Below are 21,171 nucleotides of genomic sequence, written 5' to 3'. Positions count from 1 at the left end.
TCGTGGCACAGAGAAGCTGTGGCTGTCCCATCCATGGAAGTGTTGGATGCAGCCTGGGGCAGGGGAAGGTGTCCTGGCCGTGGGGGATGAAACGAGAAGAGCTTTAAGCTCCTTCCCAGCGCAGGCTGAGCCCCGAGCGCGCTTTGCGCATGCGTGACGGGAGCGGGGCGGGCACTGCCGCGCCGTGCTCCGCCGAAATGTGTCCGGCTGCCCGTGACAGCGCAAGGGCGGCGGTGTCCGCGCCAGGCTTCGGGCGCTCCTTGGCGGCTATGACACGAATCGCGGTGCCCGCGCGTGCTGCGGGGTGACCCCCTCGCCGCCGCGGGCCGCTTAATTTTCGTTTTAATTTTCGTTTTAATTTTACACCGGGAGGTACCGGCAGGTGCGGAACTCTCGGCGCGAGGCCGCGGGGATGGCGAGGCCGGGCAGGCTGGCGGCCGGGTAATGGCGGCGCCCGCGCATCTCCCGCCGGCCGTGACGGCGGCGGCGCCCCTCGCTCCGCCCGGGCCCCGCTAACGAGCGGCCCTTCCCCTTCTAGGTGCTGCCTCTGCGAGGCGGCGGGGCGAGCATGGGACCGGCAGAGCTGGTGCAGAAGATCAGTATCAGCGCCGAGAGCCCCCGCGGCAGCGGGAGCGGCAGCGAGAGCGGCGGCGCGGCGTTGGCGGGCGTTGACGGGGCCGCCGCCGGCAGCTGGAGGCACAAGTGTGCGGCCTACGTGCTGGCGCTCCGGCCCTGGAGCTTCAGCGCCTCGCTGACCCCCGTGGCGCTGGGCAGCGCGCTGGCCTACCGCGCTGAGGGAGCGCTGGACCCGGGGCTGCTGCTGGGGAGCGCCGTGACCGTCCTGGCTGTGCACGGCGCCGGCAACTTGGTGAATACCTATTATGACTTTTCCAAAGGCATCGATCATAAGAAGAGTGATGACAGGACGTTGGTGGACCAGATTTTGGAGCCGCAGGATGTAGTGCGGTTTGGAGTTTTTCTCTACACCGTGGGCTGTATCTGCGCTGCTGGGCTCTACGCTGTCTCGACGCTCAAGCTGGAGCACCTGGCCCTGATTTACTTTGGAGGACTTTCCAGCTCCTTCCTTTATACCGGAGGTAAGTGCTGCATCCCGTTAATTGTGAATCTGATTGCAGAAGTGATAGAATCAGCGGAATTGTCAAGAGGCTTCTAGAAGACACAGTGCACTGCAATAAAATATTTGTGGTGTTTCCTGAAGTGCTGGTACATAAACTTGTATTCTTTGCAATTGAATCTTGTGGGAAGAGTCATACTCAGATCTTCACTTGGATAGTGGTGTTGAGGCATTACTGTTTACAAATATGGCTTTAGATGCTTCTCAGAACTGTTGCTGAATCTTTTTGTGAAGTTTATCTCATATCCTTTAGCAGTGCTGCTAATGGCATATTTTCCTTCCTTTGCTGGGAATGTTACTTTGTTTTGGAATGTTTCATTGTTATTCTTTAGATGGAGCTTCACTCTGAATGCTGTACAGTTTGTGATTCTCCTTAATAAGACAAGGATATTTTAGTGTCTTCCTGTGTTGGATAGACAGATACAAACATCATTAGTAGGAGAAGAAAAAACAGCTTAGTTTCTAACTGTCAGAATTTCAGTTATGTGGGTTTCCCTAAAACTGTCCTGTCATTTTTTGCATTTTGTTCTGAGCATTTTCTATATTTCTTTAGGATCAGGTTTTAGTATACATGATCACACTGAAAAAATACCTTATTTCTGTAGGTTTCTGAAGAGACAGGTATTTCTAGATGGGCATTAAAACCTGGCCCTTAGCTTTTGTTACATTTTTTGTCTGGAGAAATTCTTACCTTAAAAAAGAAGAAGGAGATAATGTGTTTCTTGTCCATAGCTGCATGTGCTTTGGTTGTTTTGTAATGTTCCTATGGGAAAGGCTGTGTGGGTATTCTCAGAGAGAAATGGAAAGTTTCTAACCAGGCAGAAGCCTGAGAAACTGTTGAGAAGAATGTAAATAAGGTTCTTCATCTCTCTTGTTCACATTGTTTATAGTTAGGTTTTGGTACTGTATGTCATTCACTGCACACCAATAGTGTGAGATGTTTTTTGTTTCCATATTCTTCATTATAAACCCAGCTAACTAAACATCGTGCTGACAAGCAATCAATTATTAGTTAGCTACTAACTCTTAACTTCATCAAGGCCTACTCATTTATTTGAATTAACTCTAGTAAGGCTTATCTCTAACTAAAATCTTAGCTTCTTTAAAATCTCTATATTCCTTAAAATTTACATTTCAGGAATAGCAATATTTCTATGGGAACTGTTATGTCATCCATTCTCTTCTGTCATTTGAATTATTTAATGATGCTTGACTTTATCCTTGTGTCTTGCCACAGGAATTGGATTTAAATACGTTGCGCTCGGCGACGTGGTGATCCTGATCACCTTTGGGCCCCTGGCTGTGATGTTTGCCCACGCAGTGCAGGTTGGGTACCTGTCTCTGTCACCCCTGCTCTACGCTGTCCCTCTGGCCCTCAGCACTGAGGCCATCCTGCACAGCAACAACACACGGGACATGGAGTCGGACCGGCAGGCGGGGATTGTCACCTTGGCCATCCTCATTGGCCCCACCTTCTCCTACATCCTCTACACTGTGCTGCTCTTCTTGCCCTACCTGATTTTCTGTGTGCTGGCCACACGTTACACCATCAGCATGGCACTGCCACTGCTCACCATCCCCATGGCATTTTCGCTGGAAAGACAATTCCGGAGTCAGAACTTCTGCAAAATTCCTCAGCGGACAGCCAAACTCAACCTACTGCTGGGACTTTTCTATGTCTTTGGCATTACACTGGCACCAGCTGGTGCTCTGCCCAAACTGTGAAAGGAGCTGTAGGGTCAAGCCTCATAATTCACTATTCATGCCAATTAACAGTGAATAAATATGAATTTGTGAATAAATGGACTTTATGGACAGTGAGAAGAATGGAAAGACCACCTTGCACTGTTAATAGTGAAATTATGATTTCTGGTCATGGATAGCTTATACAACACAGCTTATACTTTCAAAAAAGTGATTTATCAGTTCTTCAGAAGAACTGTGTGGCTTTGATGTGAGGAACAAGGTGACATAAGGTGAAGGAAATGTTTAAAAGAACCTCATCCTTCTGCTACGTAACTTTTTCACTGTCAGTTCACTCTATGAAAGATAGAGCCTCAAATCACACTCTCCACTCACTTCACAAGCACAATGATTTCTTTTATCACTTCTTTTCTTATAGTGGTGAAAGAGTCCAGTGGCTCCCATATGGGAGTCAGAAAACATTGCCAAATGTTTAGCATCACAACGTAGGTGCCATTAACTCACTTCCTTTTAAATGTATTTCATCTTCATCTCTAGTATGTTTTAATTTTTGTTTTGCTTTTCGTAGCCAAGTTTTGAGCTTTTATTTCCAAGCACCCTGAAATGCACTAGATACTGATTCATGAACTATTGCTTCTGCTTGTTCCATATAGACTAGAAATTTCAAAGTTATAAATCTCTGTGGATTGTAGTGCTAAAATGAGGCACAAATAGCCCACTGCACAAACTTCAGGCCAAAACCAGTAAATCTGTATTATTCTACAAAAGCTGAAGCTGTAAATGCAAACCATGCAACTGGAAAGCCCTTAATGGGTAGAAAAACAAATGGTTTCCATTTTTGTATTTGCTTAGAATTTACTCTCTGAAATGACCGTTTTTGAGTTAGGGGGAGCTGACAGAGTGACACATTTCTCTGAATAGCTGTGGATTAATGGATACGTAGGTGGAAAACAAATTCTTGATTTTCAAAAAAGCTTTTTTTTTCAATTTGTTTTTCTCTCTTTATTTAAGTATTATTCACAGTATTATCATGAAATGTCTTATAAGAAGCCCATTTCACCAAAGAAGAAAGTTATAGCGTTGCAAAAAACAAATCTGGATTATTGCATTTGCTCTGCATAAAAATTAGGACTGGAAATGGGAAGAAACCAGTTCTGTTAACAAGATTTTTCCTAATGGAGTCCTAATGAGTCACAATTAAGTGACCTCTGAAGGGAAGTTCCCCACCTCTTTTCCCCACTCTATACCTTACAGCATTGCTTTGTTTTCTCCTGCAGATCTTGCCACTTGCTGTTCATGTGGCCCTTTGGAGATTTGATTATTTCAGCAGCTCTGTAGCTGTGTGAAAAACATGCCAAATATAATGGAGAGAATATGTGCCTTCCAGTGCAAAGATGGATTTGATCCATATGATCCATAACATATTACTTAGTGGCAATTGAATTCTCTTCTGTGTTATTTAGTAGCTGTACACAGGTTTTTGTGAAAAGCTTCTTTGCAGCAGCTCTGATAAGCTCAGAGGAATTGGCACAGGTGAGAGAGCTCCTGGTGCCAGGTCACAGCCCTGCTGTTGAACAAGTGTGTGTGTGACCACTGGGTCAGGCTTTTACACACAAGCAATAAACTAGGAGTAAACTCACATGGTGTTACCCTGCATCTGTCACAGGTAAGTTATGCCCTCGTGGTGTAAATCTGAAAGAGCCAAGTGTCCCATTAGGGGGTTGTACTGACAGCAGTAAAGCTGAGTTGATGGTACCAGATTAAATGGTAACACTATTTAGAGACCACTTTTATGGCTTTGTGTTATCCAGCAGTTACATCTGAGCTGAAGTTAATGGGAAAGATCTTTGCAGGCCTATTTAAGGAGCCACAGTTTCATCTTTTTTTTATTAAAATGGGCAAATGATCTCTCTAACCTGGCTAGGCAAGGACAAGAAGAGATGGACTTCAGCAGCTGCTTTCTACAGCAAAACACTTGTTAGGATTAAAAGCACAAGGAGAAAATGCAAGAGTTCAGCTCAGATGGAGGGGGATATCCAGAAGGTTTTGGAAACTATTCAATGCAAATATACACAACAGAGTTTCTACTGTTGCTTCTTTGTGGACCTACAGAATGAAGAAGAGCCTAGCTCCAATATACATTTCACATTTCTGCAAACCAAAAGCTTTTGTAGGGATAAGTAAGGGCTGAGCTGACAAATTTGTTAACCTTGCAATTGGGGATATGCAGGTTTATTGGGTTAATCCTTCCCTTTTATAGCAGCTGCGTGCTTCATTTTAGGATAGCTTGGTTTTTAATGGCTTTCCCTTTCAAAGACTGGTTAATTTTCTCTACTTTTTTTACAAAAACCAGAGTACTCCAGCTAAATTCCTTAAAGTAACTTGGCCTGTATCTTTGATAACTGTAATTGTAATAATGGGAAAATCATTACTGCTGTGGAGTATGTAACTTTTACTGCATCTTGACTACCCTTTCTTGGGTGGGATGTCTACTTAGGGCTGGAAAGGACCAGTGCTTTTTGTTACTAAGATGAAACAGCTCATTATTACAAAAAATATATATGTGGAACACTTTCCAAGGTAGGGGGAGTTAAAAGTGTTTTAATAGTAAAACTGAGGTGAAAATTTGGTAATTCCTTACCAGCAGATGCTGGTTGCCTCCAATTCCCTCTCTTTGAAAAACAGTATCATTCCAGGTTCTTAAGGATATTAATAATAACTAACACATCTTCACCATGGTTTTGAGGAAGTACTTAACTTTTCTGTGTCTCAGAAAACAGCTAATTTTTGCCTAACTTACAGAGTTGCTGAGCTGACATCATCGTTATAAAGAGCTTTGAAAGTAAAAAGTGCTTTATTTCTGTGCTTTCCAAAAAGCTTGTTAGTATTAGAAAGCATTTTAGATATGAATTAACATAAAGGGTGACTTAACCAATGTAATTAGCCCAAAATAATCTTCACATATAATCATTGAGTGGTAAGAGAGGTTCATTTATTGGTTTGCTTTGTGATGAAGATGGTGGGTCTCTTTCCCTACCTCACTTTTCCCTGTCCCATGCTACTTTCCCTGAATATAAACTTCAGAATCTTCTTTCAGGTCACTCTTGATGAGCTGTATTGCAGTGTGATGAATGTGCACTGGTAGATGAACTGATCTGTAGCCCATCTGTTAATTGTTCTAAAGCACCTCCTGGTCTTTCTTCTTACCCAATAAACTGTCTGAATGTTACTCAGTTAATTATGCTGTGTTTGCTTCTTTTCTATTACTCAAGTTGTATTTTTGCACATGGATTAAAACATGGTCACAAAAGAAATAAAGGTCTTCATCTGCCTTGTTTATAGTGTAAGTACCTGAAAAATCATACTTTTTTTGTGTAAAATTCCTTTTATGAATCACATAATCCTGGTCTTCCCTATCACAAGGCAAACAGTTCTGTAGCAGTGATCATTTCCTACTCATGGCAGGCTTAGAATAGTTCTGGTGTATTAATCAATGTGCAGAATTTTCTCTGATGCAGTTTTCTGTGCCATGTACTGTTCAGTATTTTTGAGGAGGATTCAGCTGAGCTTCAATACCTTTAATAAAGATGAAGTTTTTCATCCTCACCAGTTTTCCAGTGCTACGGTGACTGCTCCATACAACTGTGACAGCATAATGCCTCCCCTATGTGTGTCATAAATGAGCCTAAATAATGATTTGAAATTATCCTGCCTTGGACGATGGCACAGTGTGCTTCACAAATACATTTAGAGAGTTAGAAAGGATAAAATGCAGCATAGCATGACATCAGTACATGGCTGATCTTTCCAAAATTAGGATGCTTCAATTCCGAGTGTCTGCAGATGGCAGCATTGCTCTTCCATTGCTGCTGCAGCATGTTTTCTCTAGAGGAACCTCTCTTGGTTTGGAAAGACAAGAGATAAGGAAAACTGCCCACGTAACAGAAGAGAACTGCCATACAGATGGCAAATGGAATACATCTTGCCTTTCCATTCCAGGGGAGGCTCCTGCCTTCCTTAGCAGACACCTGTCTTTCAAACCAAGACATGGTTGTTGTAAGATGGGGCTGGAGGTAAAGAGAGCAATTAGGGATTATTCTTTGCCAAAATACACTGAGAGATCTCTAAACCCAAAGGTGTTGCTGCTGTACTGTTCCTATGGCTTGAAATTCCTCTTTGAAGTTGGCATCTTTCTTGAGCCTTGGGCATTCACATCCTCCTTCACAGCCAGACAGTGACAGCAAGCAGCATGTAGTGGCTGTAGTACCATTCTTTAGTTTCTTTAGCAGAACATAATCACTAGCTCTGTTACCATAACACTGACATAGAGCATTACTAATTATGATGATTAATGGGTTTAATTTACTTAGAAAGAATAATGTGCAATAATTCCATTGTCAAAGCTGAAAATCTGGAGTTCCAGCTTCAGATCCTGTCAGTACTGTTCTTACAAACAGTTTTGTGCTAGGCAAAAGTCATCCAGAGATGTTATTTCCCATATGTTTTAGAATATAAGCTGCCTTGGAAATTTTCCTTTCCACTGACAAGTCTGTTTTGCCATTAGAAAAGCTTTTAGGAAAATTCTGCCTTACTTTTTCTTTACTGTGCTTAAAATTTTCTGTAATTATGCTTTTATAATCAGTAATAAATATTTATTATCTGTTGTGTGGAAGTAAAGGAGTCTGCTGAGTTTTTTTGTAATGGTAGGTGAGAGATAGCTCTTGGTGGTACAGAATATGGATGGTACTGGTTCATTTGATGCTGGACAATACTTTGTTTCCTGACTCCCAGGCTACCTGGGACTGACTAATGCAGGTCTGCCTGTCTCCTAAACTTAAAGCAGCAATATTGGAAGGAATTCTTACACCAGGAGAGTTTCATGCTATCCCTGCTGCTGGGCAGTTTGAAAAAAAATTACAATTTCTTGCAGTATCAAAGATGGTTTGGGCTCTAGTTGAGCTGTCTCAAAGGTGATATAGTCCCTGTACACTTCATATCTCTCTAAGAGAACCTGGCTGCTTTTCCAGTTTCTTCTCACTGCCTAGGTTTGTCTGGCTGTGATTTCCATGCACCAGTTAAGTTTCTTAGATGAGCAAGGTCAGTTTTTGCTCAGTAAGCAAGGCAGAAGAGGTGAGATACAATGCAGCATTGTCTGTGATTGAGGCATTTTTATGTCTTTGTTGATTTAATTATGTCTTCTTGTGAGCAGGAAACATTCACCAGAGGTAAAATAATTTAAAAATATCTACATTTCCTTTCCCAGCTGTCATTCTGATATCCAGGGACTCTGTGCTCAGAGCAGCTATAAATAAGCTGTATTTAAACCCTAGGGACTATTGTGATCTAGTGAGTCACAGAGTCAACACAGCTGAGTCTGTGGATCTCTGCTTCTCCAGGATCACATTTTGTGATCTATGCTCATGTCAGTACTTTTCATCAAGGTCTGGCAAAGAAATAGCTCACATGTCCACAGCACTGTCTGTCAAGCCTTAATGATGCTGAAGCATCAGCAAATTAATTGTTCTGTGATTGAGGGGAAATTAAGGCAGGGAAATGTTATCCAAGGCTTCCCAGCTGATTGTTGACAGGAATAGCAGCATGGCCCCTTTAGGCATTGAATGCAGCTTTCTGGCTTAAACCTTGTCTAATCTGGGCTGCACATGACATAGGTGTTTGACCTTTCTTCCAAAATCTCCTCATGAACTGCTGTACAGGGCAGTTACTGTTTAATACACATGATGGTCACAGTTGCTTTTGATGCACATGAAGGTCACAGTTGCTTGATCATGATCCTTGATAGGAAAATGGTATTTTTCAAGTAAACTTGAGGAAGGAAAATAGAGAATTATTTTAAATATTTAACAAGGAGTTGTCAGAAATCTCTGAGTTTCCAGCAAAGTCTCACTGAAGCCTATACTTAGATTTTTCTGGCTTCAGCAAGAGTTGTATGAAGTTGTTATGCTGCCAGCTGTGTTGTGGTGAGATATGAGCTTAGCAGCCCACTGTAGTCCCCTGTATGGCTTGGCTAGGAGGAGCTGGCTAAATAAGAGGAATGGGAAATGATGGTCTAGCCTGGAAAAGAAAAACTTTAATAACAAAAATAGCAAATGTGGAAAGTGCAGAGTACAGAGACTAGAACCAAAGACCCAATGCAGCCAGGTACAGGGGCACAATGCCCAAAAGGTCAGCTCAGGTTATGACCTTGTAAGAAAAAGGTCTTGACCAATGGTGAAGGGAAACTGGGAACTGACCAAATACAGGAAGGTTCTGTTAGCACACTACTAACTCCCATGACCCCATGGTTCTCACTGTGGCCTGGTCAAGTGTCCCCTCAGTGCTCTGCCTGTCATGGTTTGAGGTCAAAACCTTCTGTAAAAACATTAAGGTAAGGAATCCCAGCAGGACCAGATCCCACAGTGAGGATTAAATGCTTAATGCATTTAAATAGTTACATTTCTCCCTGCTTCCTGCCTGTTGACAGACCAGTACCAGAGGCTTGTTGAGGTGAAGGCTGTGCATCAGGTGCCTGATGTCCTCTGGAAGGCACCTCTACATTTTTTTCTTTGTTTTAAGGTAAAGTCTCTGAGGTGTTGATACAGAAGAAACACAGTGCAGTGGTGCCCTGGTTTAATTTGAGATCTTTAAGAATGCTGTAATATTCAAGGGGATATTTCATGGCAGAAAAGAGGGCAATGTTGAACTCTATGTGATTACCTACTGGCTCAGCTCTTACTCAAGCATCCTTTAAATCTGTCTCCCCTCAAATAAAGCAAAATCTTCATGCTTTCCCTCCACTGAAAGAGTTAATAGACAATGCTTATGTTTATAGTCCTGTCAGGATGTTTTTAATTACCTGCATTGTTTTATTACATAACAGTGATATTTGCTCCGTTAGGCTATTGGCATCTTTGCAGGAAGCAAACAAACCTACTGGCATCCATCAGGCTGAGTAATTACAGGGAGTTTGTTTATTTTTTACAGGTTTCCTGATCAATACTGGCACTGTCTCTGCAGGCTGGGCTCCAAGCCTGGCTGCTCATGAAGCCAGCTTATCCTGCTGCCTTAGCAGTCAGCTATTTGGGAGATGATGAGGGTTTGATCATCCCGAAAAAACAGGAGTGGGAGAGGTAAATGCTATAGGATCATCCCCCAGAGCCTAGACACAGGCAATGAATACCCAGACTGTGCCCTGAACTCTTCCTGTAGGATTTAACAGCTCATGGAATCTAATATTTTGTACCACAGGGAGCTGGGAGGTGCCTTTGTCTGGTTGTGTTTATTGGTATTTGTGGGTGTATATTCAGTGAAGCCTCTTTAGTGTTTCATGTGTGTCCCCTGTTACAGGAAGCCAGGTCCCCTCACCCAGCTCCTGCCTTTCAGGTCTATGTTTAGGAAAAAAACTTGAAAAATGAGAGCCCACGTGTGGGCTTACCAGTAGGTAATCCCCTTCATCTCCTCAGCTTTGCATGCTCAATTATACTTGTCCAAATCAGGTGTCAAATGCTGCCTAGCAGAAGGGAAGCTTTTTGTATTGTAATAGCAATAAGGTGCCAAGTGGGAACAGCCTAATGCAAGGCAAGGACACAATATCACTCTAGTTTTCAATCCTTGCAGTGCATTTCTGGGGACCTGTGCCAGCCATCCACCTTTAGCTGTGAAATATTTCAGTGACAGACCAAATGCATCCTTAGGAGTGGCAGAGATAGACATCATCCTGGTAGAAATGGCATCTTGTGTGTATGCACTACGTTCATGGCTTGTTCATACACACGCTCCAGAGTGGGTGACTGCTGGGTTATGGAGACAACAGAAGAAACAGAAAATAGAAACAGAAGACCCTATTCAGGAGGTGGAAGAGGCTAGGGACAGCAGAATGCTCTGTCTCCTTTTCTAGAGAGTGTAGAAAGGGAAAGAAAGGACTAGACATTGAACTAAGTGGTTTCCATGGTAGAAATAAACAACTTCTGTGTGCAGAAGCAGAACCTCTTCCATCTGTGTTAGAGTTTAACTAACTGGCAGGTCTTGGATTGTGTAGCCTGACACTCAGCTGGAATGTGTTCATTCCAGGAGAGCACAGTGTCATCGCTGTTGGAGCAGAGAGATGTGGTATAGCATAATAACAATGATTTCCTGGAGAGAATGGAAGATGCAGTGACCTCTGAAAGGAGGTTGGGAGACTGAGCAAGGATGGCAAAGGAAGAGAATAATTCATATAATTGGCAGTGATTGAACCCTCCTCTCCAAGGTGTGATGAGGCCGATGCCCTGATACAGGAACACGTCTGTGGAAATAACTACGAAAAGTCAGATTTCCCCTCTCTGTGGCTGCCTCCTTTCCTTCCCACAATGAGAGCCTCTGGAAAAGGGAACAAGGCCTTATGTGCTGACTTGCTGTTGATCTGAAAAGTGCTGTGTCTTGGAAAGTTAGAGCAAAGGTTCATAAATGAATCCAAAAGGGGCAGGAACCCAGCTTGAAGGCTGATTGGTATTCTGTTCTGGTGCAAAGTGCTTAAGAAAAAATCTTATTAATTTCTCCTTCCACAAAGAGCAGGAGTGCAAAGTAATCACAGTATCAAGTCATAAAAATAAAAAAACTCCATGAAAATAGATGTTAAGACTCTGGAGGGTTCAGCAGGGGAAGATTGTGTTAAGATAAAGTAGATTATAACACCGGTGGACATTAAACGTTGTCACTGTGTGGTAAATCATATCAGCAAGTCACAATAGGAGCTCTTTACACAGTCAGGGATAGAACACTCTGATATAGCACTTGATTTATTCTCTGTCCCTGTTACACCATCACTAGCAAACACTTAGGCAGAAAGAGGAGAAGAAGAAGGGAGAGACTTGTGAGCTAGACTGGATTTCTGAGCTGTGGTTTTGGGGAAGCTGGATGGGACTGGAGTGATGCCAGACACATTGTTCCCTTCCCCTTCTGCCAGATGCTGGGGCTTTGCAAATGTCCTGCAGTGCAGAAGCATGGATTGAAGCTTTCCCCAAAACTCTCATCTCCTGAGGGTAGCTGCAATGATCTGAGTAGGATCCCCATAGTTCTAGAGCCATGTGTCCCACAGGGAGCATCTTGTGCTCCCCTCGCTGATGGAGACTGCCAAGCAGGCTTCTCTGCTATGAAAACTGTCTCATTGCCCCACAAAGGCAGTACCCCAGTTGCCAGTCCCAAATATGTGCACATACAGCCTGGAACATTCCCCAGCCCAGTCCATAGCATCCCAAAAGTGTCCCAAGCACACCTACATACCTCTCAGCTGTCCAAACACTTTTGAAATTTGCCCTCTCCCTTCTCTGCCCAAAGTAAATTGCCAAAATTTCTTTATTCCTTGCTTAGAAGTAACAATCCAGGAACAAGGCAAGAACCTATTTAAATCTGCCAGAAATCTCCTGGTGGTGCTTTACACATTACATAGCTTGAGCAAGTCCTTTCACTGTTGTAAGTATGTTGGTAAATGGGCAAGACAAGGGCTACTGTCTCTCTCCTCCCTGGCCAATGCTTTTTGTGCATCTTCCCAGGAGTGTGACCCAATTCTGTCTCAGATATGGATTAAACTAATGCCAAAGATCACTTCCATTCCCATTCTGCAGCTGAGTGCTTTCAAAGTCCTGCCTATCATAGTTCTGTATCCTTGACAGATAGGCAGTTGAAAGTCACTTTGTATTCTGCCCCAGATCTAAAGTGTCTACCAGATAGCCTTGCCAGCAAGAGGTGGGAAAAATCATAGACTAAGTCTTGTGATTTTCTTTTGTGCAGACACTACTGACACCTGCAAAAAGTGTGCAGCTTGTGTGGCTTTTGCAGGTGGTTTAGCTGTAGCAGCACTGAATTCCTCCCAGTTATCAGAGAAGCACTGTACCTTCCAGGAGCCTTGGCAAAGGCTGGAGCACTTTGTCTTCCTTGCACGTGGACAGTGACCTGATCTGTCACCATCAAGAGTGCCCTGGGCACTCAAGGTGTTGTCCTATTAAACTCTATGACTGACAGCAAGGTCTGTTAGAATCTCAGACTGATCCTCAAATGAGGCAAGAGCATAACAGCCTTGGCCTTTTTGGGGTGCAGTTACATTAAAACTTTCCCTAAAACACCTTTTTTTTTCATCTTGCTTCTTGAGATCAAGCAAATGTTGTTTTCACAGTTCTCCCTCCAAACATTGTTTGGTGTGGAAGGTTGTATGGAAGCCGTGTTTCTCCATCTTTGCTAAACTTGCACAAATGTCTCCTGTATGAATGTGCTTCTAAAACTAAAAGGTATGTTTTATTCTGGTCTTGGCACCCCACTCTCTCTAGTTCCAGATGAAGAGTCAATATGTGGGTTTCATTAGTGCTTCTGAGTATTATGATCCTGAGAAATGAAGGCAAAGGCATATAAAGTATAATAGGCTTTTGCTGAGATCAAATGTTACCTTGTACAGATTAACTAAGTTCTTTTACTAGCTAATATGCACATTTAGAAACCATTTTAGAGTGTGAAAACATTTAAAATTAATGCTAATTTCAAGCTCAGAGAAGTATGTTTGTTTGGAGAATAAGAAAGCCTGGACTGACCAGGTAAGAAGTGAACTGAGTTAATTCTGATTCTTCTAGTTCAGCTATATTGCTTTGTTTGTTAAAGTATTTCAGGTCTTTTGCTCATTGCACTGCTTTATGAGCTCTCATGTGGTGGGGGGGTGTTATGCATAGTTCACCAATAGTGTGAAAGGTTTTACTTTGAGACCAATCATATTTTACCATTTTCAGTGAGTCGGACTATAAAAAGATGTGCTACTTTCAATAAATTCTCTTTTTTGCCTTCTGTGGCTTGGATTAATTTCATCCCATCCCTGACTCAACAGCATCAGAGGGGGAAGAGAAATAAGCCTCAACTTTCCTAAAGGATGTTGGGGGACATAACAAGAAGAATGGAATAAAAACTGAACAACAGCCAAAGAGCTGGAATGAGGATAGAATAGCAAGCTGCATATTATAAACCAGCCACTGTGATTAAACTGCATGATTTTGGCTAACTTGCTAAGGTATGGTTTCCCAAAGAAAAGCCTGGATTCACCCAAGGGCTGAGCTGTGTTCAGAATCTGAAGACTGTTGTGGGCACTGAGTCTCTGCATGTTCTGCCAAAATCATACAGCCTCTCCTGTTAGAAGCAGAAGAATGTTAGGGAAAACCTGACTATTTAACTAAATTAAATAAAAATATTTAACTAGGTGCATTTTGCTGGTACAGAGGTTTCTTGAAGTAATTTGAAGCTTCATGAACAAGCACTCAGAGAAGTCAACATGAACAGCTACACACTTTTGTGCCCTTCAACTGAAACTGTTCTATGTGACTTATGTGGCCAACAGCAAAGTAATAACTGCTCAAGCCTTTGAATTTTTATCAAAATTTTATGTCCAGTACAGATAAACCCAGTAAACAGCTCTGAATAATGACTATTTCTGAAAACTCTTGTTTTCCATCATGGTAGGATCACAACTTGTGTATATTTATTCTCATACAACTCTGTGAAATGTGGCAGTGCCAAGAAATTGCATATTCCTTTATACAAAGGAAGCTAAAGAGTTGACTTAATCACAGTCTGTAAGTACAAGGAAAAGATTTCTGATAATAGAAAACTCATTAATCTAGCAGACAATGGCCACAGTGAGATCCAGTGCCTGGAAATGGAATAGCTGGAAGCATCTGACTCATGCTGGGAATAAAACATAAACAAGGAGATAATTACGGGGAAATTTGCCTCAGATTCTGGTGGATTGTCTCCTATTAGGAGTCTTTGAATCAGGCTGGGGGTTCTTCCAAAAAGTCTATGATTCCTTAGGTGGCCTGGCTTGCTGAAGGAATGTGGTGGCTTTTCAGCTGTAGTGGCTGGGAGCCTTGCTTTGGTTTCCACATGTCCTCTACCTTCTTCTGGCACTATACAGGGTGTTACAGAGGGATTATAACATCCTTAAAATCAGTGAGCATTAAAGGGATCAGGATTTTACTCCTTGTTTTATTGGTGAGTTTGGTTCTCCAGCCTTTGTCTATGGCACCATGGTCCTGACAGGAGAGCTGTGCCTTATGTCCTTGTACTCTTCTACTGGCTGGGCAGGGACTGGTCTTCACCTATGTGAAAACCATGTCTAAGCTTGCAGATAATGAGATTCTTTCCATGCAACTGCAGTGTATCCTTAACTGGACTCTGGTTATCCATTACACTTCTGTTTCTCTATGAGAAAAATTTTTATTAAAAATAGCAGAGAAGCTTCAGGTCAAAATCTAACTTTTCAAAGAGAAAAGTTATAACCCAGAATAGAATATCCAGAAGTGTTTCTTTTGAAGTTTCTCTGACAAAAGTGAGCTCTGTATGCTTTCCTGACATTGTGAAGCTGAAGAAACGGTCTAGTCTAGGTTATCTCTATCTGCTTAAACCATTTTCCAGTTTTTTGAGCATTCTGTCTTGCTCCCTCAGGGGGTTCCTACATGATTTTTATAGGAAATTTCCCTCTGACTCTTATGCCAGACCTGTGTCCCTCACATGCTGGGAAGTATAGCATACCCAGCCTAAAACTGCATTTGCAAATAAAATCATGAGGCTTGTGTTTGAGGCCTTAGTTCCATCATCTCCTGTTGTCAGAAGCCTAATGAGCTGTGTTATTAAACAGCTCTAGATTGTTACCTTGTGCTGGTGATGAACGTGGCCAGTGGGCAAAGAGGGGCTAAGCTTCCCAGTGGTATTGATTTCTCCTCTGCTCACAAATCTGGATTGCATTGCTGACAGGGTGTTGGTTTAACACTTTAGTCACTGCCCAGAGCCTCATCCCACCCAGGGAAGGCAAATGTGACTACAAAGGTTGCTGTTAACTAGGCAAAGGAAGGAGCTCACCACATTTGCCTCAGAGACAATGCATTGTGTGTGCTGTGAATCCAGCCTAAGAACTCCCTAAGGTGGTGAATTTCCCTGGAGATGCTCTCCTTGCTCAGGCCAGCTTCCTGCTCTGTTGGACACCAAGAGACTTGTTTCCCAGAGTGGAAGATGGGCAGTAGAGAGGTGTCACTTTGGGTCAGAAATGACACAGAGTCAGCCAGAAGGCTAAGTGGTATAAGCCACTTCTTTATACACTGGTGGACCTGATTGGTCATTTAATCAATACATTTCACCTGATTGACTAATTAACAAGACATCCATTTGTAAACAATCTTATGAGAATAACAGGAAAACAGATTTTAGAAAAACAACACCTGCAGGTTGTTTTTAATAATTGGCTATCATTGTTTATCTCCAGCTCCCTCAAGCTTCCCAGGCCAGTTCTGGGAAAACTTACCTAGCTTTCTCTCTCTCTGATGCCAAATCCACAGAGAGGTGAAGAAACAAAGCTGTACACTGACTTGGCTGCCCATTTTATCTCTTGGGTGGCCAGAAGGTGGTTATTCCAGCTCAGCTGTTGCACATTACTTCCTTAAGCTGCAATTCATTACATGTCTGAATGCCAGGGTGTGCTGTGAGGCAGCGACTGGGAACCTCATAGTAACACCCAAGCACATCCCTGATTATTGCAGCCCTCCTGAGAAGAAGTAGCCATGAAAGGGACATGTCAGATCATGCCCAGAGGACAAAAGGCACGAATCAGCACTTGGAAACAGAAAATTAAGAGTTGGCCTCATTATTGAGTAGCAGGTTTTTGATAACTCCCATTCCTGGTAGCTCTGAGGGAAGGAGGCAGTGTTTGAGTATTTCCCTCTTCTATGGCCAGTTTTGATTTAGGAGGAAGGAGCAGGAAATAACAGTAGCATGTGAGACAGGTAATGCCATTATGATGATATAAAACTAACAAGAGGCACATCCTGAGTGACAGAATGAGGTTCAGCTGTGTCTGGAGTGTGGCAGAATGGTACCTAACTTTCCATTTGCCTCCCTTGCCTCAGAGTGGGATGTGATCTAGGGAGCTGGAGCACCAGCAAGGGGGTGACAGGGCTGGGAAGGAAATAAATGTACCTGTACACAGTGCTGCCCTCGGGAATAGCTGGCTATTAATAACAGTAATAACATATGCCAGGATGTGGAAGAAGCATATTTTGTAAAGTGCTGATCACTGCCACTATCTGGGATAGAAACAAATTGAAAAAAAACCCAGTTTCATTATTTTATAATGCACAGTAGGGCCACTTTTTTTTTTTTTTTTTTTTTTTAATTGTTTCCTTGTGTTTAAATTCTGTGTGTAGGAGAGCTGTTTGTTTTTAGTAGGCCATGCTGCAGATTGGCAGGTAAATTGGGGTGCTGTGTGTGGGAGGGTTCTGAGCAGCCCCAGGCAGCCATCACTAAAGTTAGCCAGAACAGAAAGCTGTTAAAAAAGCAGAGAATGGGATGCCTTGATTAACCCTGTAGTGCATCTCTTATGTGCTGAGTTGTACCACTCTGACATCTAGACTCTTTAAAATAATCTACTTTATTCAACTGTAAGACTCCAGTTTGCAGACATGGGAAGAGAAGCAAAGACAGTTGAAGAAATATGAAATAAGAAATATTAAGAAATAGGTTGTGGATCCCTGGAAGAGCCAGGAGCAGAATTCAGTAGCCCCAGCTCACCTGCATGTGCATGTTTAAAACAGCTGAGAGCACTGGCTATGTTCTCTGCAGTGGGGCAGCTGTCTTGGTGTATTTTTGCACCTTGTGTAGCCCAGAGGAGTCTTGGCTCGCTGGTTAATGCTGCTGCTGCTCCCACAGTGTGAATAAAAGTATTTCACCAAGCCAGAGCTATTATTGTTTGCCTGAGCAGCGTATTTCAGAGCAAACTTGGGTCTGAGGAAAGGGTAAGTGTCAGTGCTTCACTTCTCTTGACCCATCATTTACTCTTCCTGGTTATGAGCCAGACATCCCCTTGTCCTTGCAGGGCAATGTTAAGAGGGAGAACAAGGCCATGCAGCCTTCAGTGCTTCTGTCTCATTCTGTTTCTCTAAGCTGTGAGCAGCATGAGACTTTATGTAAGGCCTTAATGATGCCCAAACAAAGGTTGACTTAAAAAATTCCTTTGTGATCTGTGCTGTAGATGGAGCAACAACTGGATAAAAAAGGGCTGGAGACTGAAGGCAAATCCTCCCCTTAGGTTAAGGGTAATTAAATCCTTTGGGGTGATGTGTAATGTATGAGGCTTCATTATTCTTCTTGGGACAAGCAGTGTACAATCCCTTGGTTAGACAGATAAAAGGATCATAAACTGAGATGGCTCCACATAGTCTGTGTGACACAGATGGCACCAGAGAATGTGCTGGCAGTAACTGGACACAGTACTGAAAACAGCTCCTGTTACACTGGTGTCTTGCTTTGAAAAGACACATGTCTGCTAAGGAAGGCAGGACCCTCCCTTGAAACAAAAAGTACAAATCCCCTCCCTCCAAATTATTATAATTTGGAAGTTAAGGGGATCTCAGGCAAAGATATGGGAACAGGAATAACAGTTCTTTATTAAGAAAAAAATTAAAGAAAAAATAAAAATAAAAATAAAAATAAAACTACAAAACAACACTGCCAGAGTCAGAATGTGACCTGATACCCTGTGGGTCAGGGTGTTAGTAGCAGTGTGATTAAGTGGTGGCTGTAGCTCTCCTGGAGTGACAAATGTGGTTCTGTTGAGCTGTGATCCTGTAGAAGGGTGGAGTTTTCCTCTGAAGGTCCAGTGCTGGTGTAGATGGGCCTGGTCTTTCTCTGGGAATCCTGTGGAGAAGAAAGCTGCTCCTCTGGGAGTACAGTGGGAAAAGGCTGCTGTGGTGTTCTAAATCTCAGATTCTATCCAGGTAGGAATGCTTTTCTCCTCCTCTGGGGTGGAGCATCTCACAATGAAATGATGTAATTTTATCAGCCACGCAGGGACCTTCAATGGCCCATGAACAGAAGATATTTTCCAGAGAGAGGATTGGTTGTAGAAGGGAGAAAGAAAGCTGCCCCAGGTGGGAAGATAACTGCCCCACGTCCAGCAGGTGGCAATGGAATCCACACCCCCAGCCACATCTGACATTTCCAACTTAAGACCACTGGTGATCATATTGTCCCCACACTGTCTTGTGTTCTCAGGGCAGGGAGGTAAACTCTTGTGGCAGCAGCTCTCTGCCCACAGAGAGAAACACACAACTTTCCCAGGCATGATTCTGGAAAAGGCTGTGAGAAGATCAGAGAAAAGAACAATAAGCAATTCTTATCTTCACTCGCTGCACATGTTGTTGTGAACATGTGGGATGTGTTATGGAAATTTGTTTACCAAAGGGTGGTTTCTTAATTAGCCACTGGTGATGGTGTTTGGATGGTAGGACCAATTAGATCTACCTGTATTGTAACTGTCTACAAAAACAATGAGTTTCTGAATAAAAAGATAGAGATTGATCAGCCTTCTGTGATTCATGGAATCAATGCTAATTATTACCCAGCTGGGGGCCCGTTGCAATGACACACTCCCTCTCCTCTCATTCTATCATGGATGGCTTAGGTAGGGAAAAGGTCTTCTGGAGGTAAGTCAGGGGCTCCAGAAGAGACAGAAATAATATCAGAAATAAACCTGTGTCAGGAGATCTGTGACCTCTTCTTCCCAATTTCAGGTACTCGCTCTTCTCCTGTGCAGTCATTCCAGCTGTTCCAGCTCATGCAGGTGAGTAACACCTACACAAAGGTAGCCAGTGGGAAAGCAATTCCTGAATACTGCTGGCACTGAAAGCACTGCTCAGCTGTGGGAGGCATTGTGACTTGTGGCTTTGAAACAGGACCACCTCATCACTAAAGACCCAAAAAATGTCTGTCATCTTGCTTTGCTTCCATGGCTTTGAAATTCTGAGAAATGCTGTGTGGATTGTCCAGTCCCTGCTCACTCTGTCTCTGTCTCTGTCTTTTTCCTTTGTTTTTCCTTCTGCCTCTGCAAAGATGTCACCATGATGAAGCTCTTGATGGATTCCTGAGTGATTCTCAGCTGGTGCTGATGGAGTGCTGTGCTCTTTGCTGCATGCTCCAGTTGTCTCTGCACTTCAGCCTGCTGGACTGGCAGGGCCCATAAATCATTCTTGGAAGGAAAGGTGCTGCGAGAGCTCTGGCCCCATCTGGGATATGCTCAGCTGACACAGACTCACATATTCCACTTGCACCTGGACAGTGGAAGATCTGTGTGGATGGGGATCTCAGATCTGGCTGCCAGCCTCTCATCTGCCCCAATTTGGTTTTGAGACAGCTGGGTTAGAAGGGTTGGGAATTTGCTGTTTCTCCTTCTGCTGTTTCCTTTCTGTGCACAGAATTGAAAAAGAAGGAGCTGTGATCAGAATAAATTGTAGAGGAGAATTGGGCCAGTGGCTTATGTGTCATGCAGGCAGCTGTGGAACCTTTTCACAGAAGATAAGGACAGCAAGCAGGGAAACGGAAGAGTTTGGATAGAGCTTGGATTTTGCTTAGTCCTCCCCTTTTTTTTTTTTGGGTTTGTTTTTTTTTTGTTTGTTTGGTTGGTTGGTTGGTTTTTTTGCCTGTGTGTGTAAAAGAAGAAGCTGAAAAGCATAAGAAGAAAGACCCTTGAGGGAAAGAACAAAGGAATCCTAGCAAGGCAAGCAGGTGAAGCTGCACATTTGATATCTCAGATTGCAAGAGATGCTCCATCATTGCCTATATCAGGAATTTGCCAAGGATGTCTTGAAAGCATCTGCAGCAGAGGTACTTAATCCTCCTAGTACACCATGGGGATGGCACTGAAACCACCAGTTGTTCCTGTAAAGCATCCAAACATCTTCCTTGCAAATCCTGAAGTTATTTAATGGAAATTCCCTGGTTTCTCTACCTCTGGGTCTCATCAGGCCAATGAAGACCTCACATACCTCTTTAACCACCAAACCACCTTTGGTCTTGTGAACATCTGGAGTGGTCCCCAACAATTCAGGGCCACCATTTCCCACAGGGTGGCAGTAGCATGCTTTCAGTTTCCATGCTGAGGGATCCCACTTGGGTGCTTCTCTGTCAAGGATCTGGCTGGGATTAAACCTAAAAAGAGAAATGTTTCTAGAAGGGAGAGGAGGAATTTGCACACACTCCATGCAGGCAGCATACATCCCCAGATGAAGCATCCTGGCAACGTTAAAAGACATCAGGCAGAGCTACAATGAAGGATGTTCCCACTTCTTTCCAATGCAGCATGAACTTGCCTTCCATATTAACCCTACTTTGTTCCACCCTGCACAGAAAGCCCTCAGGGCAGGAGGGAGATTTAGTTTCTCAGGGCTCGAAACTGTGAAATGACAGATGAAATTTTTATTTTTATGGCTGGATTTGAAATGATGGTGAAAATTCTACACAAAAATACCTCATGAATATTCAATTACAGTGCCAGCAAC

At 43.1% G+C, this 21,171-nt stretch overlaps 1 protein-coding gene across 2 annotated transcripts; it reads left to right on the top strand.

Annotated features, from left to right (window-relative positions):
- Positions 1-267: 267 nt before the first annotated feature.
- Positions 268-6,077, top strand: UBIAD1 (UbiA prenyltransferase domain containing 1). 2 transcript variants are annotated; one of them, XM_030289427.4, is made up of 3 exons: positions 268-382; positions 539-1,097; positions 2,373-6,077. In XM_030289427.4, exons 2-3 carry the CDS (start codon positions 569-571, stop codon positions 2,858-2,860), a joined length of 1,017 nt encoding a protein of 338 aa, XP_030145287.4. In that variant the 5' UTR covers positions 268-382; positions 539-568; the 3' UTR covers positions 2,861-6,077. The 2 variants fall into 2 exon arrangements, with proteins under 2 accessions (XP_030145287.4, XP_002192970.5); XM_002192934.7 differs by having other exon boundaries at positions 277-441.
- Positions 6,078-21,171: the final 15,094 nt, after the last annotated feature.

Source organism: Taeniopygia guttata, chromosome 21, assembly GCF_048771995.1.
Source record: "Taeniopygia guttata chromosome 21, bTaeGut7.mat, whole genome shotgun sequence".
NCBI classification, from domain to species: Eukaryota; Metazoa; Chordata; class Aves; order Passeriformes; family Estrildidae; genus Taeniopygia; species Taeniopygia guttata.
The sequence above is the reverse complement of the archived record's forward strand: the minus strand, read 5'-3'. Positions and strand labels throughout refer to the sequence as shown.

Coding starts and splice junctions, on each gene's coding strand:
- UBIAD1 (XM_030289427.4), top strand. CDS start 569: ATGGGACCGGCAGAGCTGGTGCAGAAGATCAGTATCAGCGCCGAGAGC. Junction 1,098..2,372: donor CTCCTTCCTTTATACCGGAG/GTAAGTGCTGCA, acceptor GTCTTGCCACAG/GAATTGGATTTAAATACGTT.